The sequence below is a fragment of the Puntigrus tetrazona genome, chromosome 25, assembly GCF_018831695.1.
Source record: "Puntigrus tetrazona isolate hp1 chromosome 25, ASM1883169v1, whole genome shotgun sequence".
Classification (NCBI taxonomy): Eukaryota; Metazoa; Chordata; class Actinopteri; order Cypriniformes; family Cyprinidae; genus Puntigrus; species Puntigrus tetrazona.
The window spans coordinates 12,283,595-12,289,556 of record NC_056723.1 but is presented as its reverse complement, the minus strand read 5'-3'; the positions used below and the strand labels follow the sequence as shown (position 1 = coordinate 12,289,556).

The following is a 5,962-nucleotide window of genomic DNA, read 5'->3' as shown; positions in this document are numbered from 1 at the left end:
TCTGGTCCCTGCTGCTCAGCACACAGAAACATGCCTTGACCCAATGTGCACTTTCACGTTACAGGAATGGTTGGAATTTTGCGGACTGTACGCGTTCTGGATCGTTTGGAATAATTTTCCCAATGGGATGCGCGTGAGCCATGGAATTGCCAGTGATATGGATGTGCTTTGGATTACTTATTCGTCTCCCACCGTTTGGATGCGTGGATTTGCATCTATCGGGGTCCCTCCAGCCTGGCGCGACTCTGGCAAATGTATCAGTCGGACCAGACTGGACTTACAGAATCGACAGGAGTCTGACAGATAAGTCTTTACGACACTTTGTGAAGCTCGGGAGACGTGATGGGTTGTTGTCAGTCGCGCGCAAAGTTGACTGCGCTCGTTTACCGAGAAATCCCGTGCCGTTGTATTTGCGGATTAAGTCACTGCTATCGGACAACTTCATACTGCTTCATTTCAACACGTTCGTGCATGGTCAGAACTGCTTCATCAAATACAAAAGAAAAAATCTTAATCCAGATGCCTACATGTATCTTTTGACTGGGTATGAGGCGTGTTTTTCTTTGGACTCGTTACCCATAAACATTTACGAACGTTTGCCCGTTTCCATGCGGAATTCCCAAATGTTTCGCGGTAGGTGCGTGGAGAAAGACCAGCGGCGCGTTGTTTCCCTCACAGGCGCGAACCTCTGTTTACCTCACAAGCAGCGAGACACGGCAAATTTGCTTTGTTTGATGCCCAACTCACTAAATAGCTCTTTATTTGTAGATGTTAAGTTACACTTGAGCAGAGAACACACTGGCAGGGAATTAGACCCGTGGGCCAAACGTCAAAAAAGAAACGCGAACTCCGCTCCTCAGTTTCAGCTCCCAAACTATCAGGTGTCGGTGCCAGAGAACGAGCCCTCAGGAACGCGTGTCATAACCCTCAAAGCGTTTGACGCGGATGACGGAGACGCCGGTGTTGTCGAGTACGATATGGAAGCTATTTTTGACAGCCGCTCTAACAATTTATTTCAAATTAACCCCGAGACTGGAGGTATAACCACTCTCCAACCTCTAGACAGGGAAGTTAAAGACACTCACGTGTTTAAAGTTACTGCCACCGATAGAGGAACCCCTAAAAGATCAGCTATCGCGTACCTCACTATAACAGTCAGTGATACTAACGACCACACGCCGGTTTTTGAGCAGAACGAGTATAGGGTTAGCATTCGAGAAAATGTTGAAGTGGGCTTTGAGGTGATGACTATTAGGGCTACAGATGGAGATGCACCTTCTAATGCCAATATGATTTATAAGATTGTGAATGATAATGAGGTGAACGCTTACTTCGAAATTGACCCAAGGAATGGGTTGGTCAAAACCAGAGTCAGACCAGACAGAGAAGTCAAATCCCAGTATAGGCTTCTCGTCGAAGCTAACGACCAGGGTCGAGAGCCCGGGCCACGTACAGCCACAGCCACGGTGCACATTTTTATAGAGGACGAGAATGATAACTACCCTCAGTTCAGTGAGAAGCGATATGTAGTTCAAGTTACTGAAAACGTAGCCGTGAACTCTCAAGTGGTTGCGGTGAAGGCTACGGATAAAGATGCCGGAAATAATGCGAAAGTGCATTACAGCATCATCAATGGGAATATAAAGAAACAGTTTTACATACACTCCACTACGGGGGTCATTGATGTTATCAGTCCTCTAGATTATGAGATGATAAGAGAGTACACACTCCGAGTGAAAGCTCAAGATGGAGGACGGCCGCCTCTTATTAATGGTACAGGTATGGTGGTAATCCAAGTGTTAGATGTTAACGATAACGCACCCATGTTTGTCAGCACTCCTTTTCAAGCCTCAGTGTTAGAAAATGTTCCTGTAGGTTACTCTGTGTTACACATCCAAGCTATCGATGCTGATTCGGGTGACAATGCTCATTTGGAGTACAAGCTGACCGATACATCACCTAGTTTTCCGTTCATTATCAATAACAACACCGGATGGATCACGGTTAGCTCTGAGCTGGACAGGGAGACTACAGAGTTTTACAATTTTGGCGTTGAGGCCAGAGACCTCGGGGTTCCTACAATGTCATCTTCAGCTAGTGTAAGTGTTACTATACTAGATGTAAATGACAATGTCCCAACCTTCACGCAGCACTTGTATAACCTAAAAGTCAATGAGGATGCAGTCGTAGGTACCAATGTGTTTGGCGTTGAGGCCAGAGACCTCGGGGTTCCTACAATGTCATCTTCAGCTAGTGTAAGTGTCACTATACTAGATGTAAACGACAATGTCCCAACCTTCACGCAGCACTTGTATAACCTAAAAGTCAATGAGGATGCAGTCGTAGGTACCAATGTACTTACAGTCACTGCTGTAGACAGGGATGTAAACAGCGTGGTCACATACCAAATATCGACTGGGAACACTCGGAACAGGTTTGCCATCACCAGTCAGAGTGGAGGGGGACTTATTACTTTAGCTCTACCTCTGGACTACAAGCAAGAACGGCAGTATCTCCTAACAATCACCGCCTCGGACGGTACTCGCCATGACACAGCTCAAATCTCCATTAATGTGACTGATGCCAACACCCATCGGCCAGTATTTCAAAGTGCCAACTACCAGGTTTTAGTGAGCGAGGACCGTCCCGTTGGCTCCACCGTCGTGGTCATCAGCGCCACCGATGAAGACACTGGCGAAAACGCCCGCATCACTTATGTAATGGAGGACAACGTGCCACAGTTCAAAATTGATCCTGACACTGGTGCCATCGTGACTCAAATTGAGATTGACTACGAAGATCAGGCCTCCTACACACTAGCCATTATTGCCCGAGACAACGGCATCCCCCAGAAATCAGACACAACCTACGTAGAGATCATCGTTCTTGATGCCAACGACAACGCACCCCACTTCCTCCGGGACATCTACCAGGGAACGGTGTTTGAGGATGCACCGGTATACACAAGTGTACTCCAGGTATCTGCTTCAGACAGAGACTCTGGCTCTAATGGTCGACTCAGCTACACTTTTCAGGGAGGAGATGATGGAGAGGGGGACTTTTTTATCGAGCCATATTCTGGGATCATCAGAACGGCCCGCAAGCTGGATCGGGAAAACGTTGCGTTGTATAGCCTCAAGGCGTTTGCGGTGGACAAAGGAGTGCCCCCTCTCAAGGCAGCTGTGAACATTCATGTGTCCGTGCTGGACATAAATGACAATGCCCCTGTGTTTGAAAAGGACGAATTGTACTTTTACGTGGAGGAAAACAGTGCAGTAGGATCCACTCTGGCCCGTGTAAGTGCCACAGACCCAGATGAAGGTACCAACGCCCAAATCCTGTACCAGATTGTAGAGGGCAATATTCCTGAAGTCTTCCAGCTCGACATCTTTAGCGGAGATCTAATCGCCCTTACTGACTTAGACTTTGAGGCCAAGATGGAGTATGTGATAGTGGTCCAGGCCACTTCGGCCCCACTTGTCAGCCGGGCCACTGTACACATCCTCCTAGTAGATGTCAACGACAACGTCCCAGTTCTACAGGATTTTGAGATCCTTTTCAACAACTACATCACCAATAAGTCCAGCAGCTTTCCCACAGGAGTTATCGGGAAGGTGCCTGCTCGTGATCCAGATGTGTCCGACAAGCTCCTCTACACGTTTGTTGAGGGGAATGAGCTCAACCTGCTGATTCTCAATCAAGACACTGGGGAGCTAAAGCTGAGCAAGGACTTGGATAACAACAGGCCGCTTGAGGCTACAATGAGGGTGACGGTTTCAGGTGAGACTCACGTGATAACACATTATTTAGCCTGTTTCACTAGTCCATTATTTGGCCAAAGGTTGAGTGATTTCCAAAATCAGCTTTGCCGGTTGTCTTGCTATAGTAGAAGTGGATTTATGTAAGCTTTATTCTTTTCACACTGCGTTAATTGGTTTTCTTTGATGCTCTTAGTGATAGTGATCTGCCTCCTCGTGTGCTGTCTAGTTTGCTCTGCTCTTCTCTTCAGGCGGGTTCTCAGTCCCTGAATCCCTAAATTATTTTTATGTCTTTACTGTTCATGCTTAACAATATTTGCTAGCACTCCCTAGTGAGCATATCCATGGCAACAATTGTCACGTTTAAGCTTATTTATTTGCAGCAATTCTGAAGTGGCCATCAATTTGTACATTCTGGTTGGCAATATATTATTCAGTGAATATGAGATTTTTTTTAAAAAGCTGTTTACACCAAAAAAACTCATCCTTATTTCTTACAATTGTGACTTTCATTACATAATGCAATATCAATTAAAGATGTTAAGATGTCCACATCAAAAGAAATTTACAAAAGTGATTTTATGTCCATAGAAAGCGCATTAAATGTGTCTACTTTTAAAGGTTTCAAATACGTTTTGGAAAATTAAATGTCAAAATTTTGTTGAAATAATGTTACATTGAGATTAATTTGAACAAAATATGTCTGTAAAAATTCAAACAAAATGCTTATTCTGACTTGTACATATTAAAATATATAAAAGAATAAGGGAATATTACATTTTATTGTGTTTTAAATGAGGGAAAAAATCTTACTGACAAATGGGTAAAACCTAGGATAGTAGCAAATTTAAAAAAAACATTAAATTACACCTAATTAGTATTTGGGATTAAAGTAATTAGTCTTCTGACTTCAAATCCCACAATGACTAAAGGGACTTTTTAAACTATTGGACTTTTTAAACTCTTTCATAGTCTCTTCTACCCCAGTATGGTGACTGTGATTTGATAATAAGATGTACTTTTGAATAAATTGCTTCTCTACAACCATTTACAAATTAAATGTTGATTTACCCCCACATTCCTTAGATCCACACATCCTAGAAAATATTCCCACTAACAACTATCATGCACAAACACGAATAAAATTTTGTCAGCCCTTCTCCCTTACAGACTTGGAGAAATCAAATGTCATTCTTACCTGTCAGGTTTGTTCGTTTCATGTATATTTTCCCAGGAGCCAAAGCTTACAGACTGTCCTGCCTATTAGACAGTGACTGATCATGTGTCAAAGGAGGTTTCGACTTGACTTATGGTTTCAAGATAGTCTTTATTCACATTTGGCATCCCCAAGCTGTAACATGTTCCTTGGTTAATTTAAGTAAAAACTGAAAAACTTAAATAAGTGAAATCCATCCATAAGTTGAAAACCATGTTGCATGTCACAACAAGATATCACGTGATATCAGGATTAGAACTGATGTCCACGGAGTGATGGCTTTTCATAGATTCACAGTGATAAAACTTGTTTGTCTCGTATAAGATGTCACATTTGACAAGAAAATGCAGGGGATTAATTGAACAGCCTTTAAAACTCCTACGTAGGCTGGGTACAACTAGAGTTTGTTTTGTGTTGTTTTGATTACTTTTGTTTAATGGTTGTCACAGCTTACAGAGGATCAGGATCAGCCTGATAGCAAAGATGCCCCTTTATCATGTGCTTCCAGTGACACTCTGTGACTTAATTTGATTCTCAGAGATGCCATGTGTCGCTGCTTAGTGGGCAGACACCTAACTTCCTAGTACACAGTGACAATAGAGGGAGAACACAGGCATTTCTCAAAGCAGCTTATGATTAATAACATTTCTGTATATACCCTAGTGAAAAATAAATATACTTAACTGTATTTGAAATACATTTATGTCATGCATAGTATACTACAAATACATTTTCATAATTTATGTACTTCTAAATCGGAACAGCTAGACTTTAGTTAGTGCTTTTTGTGCTTAAATTGTGTTGAAATAGTTCTGACGTCCAACTACAGATAAACTGAAGTAAATTGGACTGTGAAATAGAGCTGTTGCAAGTATACTTTAAGTACGCATTAAATATCTTGCATTTAAATCCTTATCAATAGTGAAGAAATGTATAGTACTCCAAATAAAGTTTATAATGAGTTTTCTATCATTATATTATTAAATAA

The 5,962-nt window shown here is 42.4% G+C and overlaps 1 protein-coding gene across 1 annotated transcript in view; it reads left to right on the top strand.

Annotated features, from left to right (window-relative positions):
* Positions 1-12: 12 nt before the first annotated feature.
* Positions 13-5,962, top strand: part of LOC122331283 (cadherin EGF LAG seven-pass G-type receptor 1-like) — a 15,727-nt gene continuing 9,777 nt past the window's right edge. The window contains exons 1-2 of the mRNA XM_043228854.1: positions 13-2,190; positions 2,347-3,841. Coding sequence (XP_043084789.1) covers positions 141-2,190; positions 2,347-3,841 — 3,545 coding nt within the window. The 5' untranslated portion in view covers positions 13-140. The remainder of the gene's footprint in view (positions 2,191-2,346; positions 3,842-5,962) is intronic.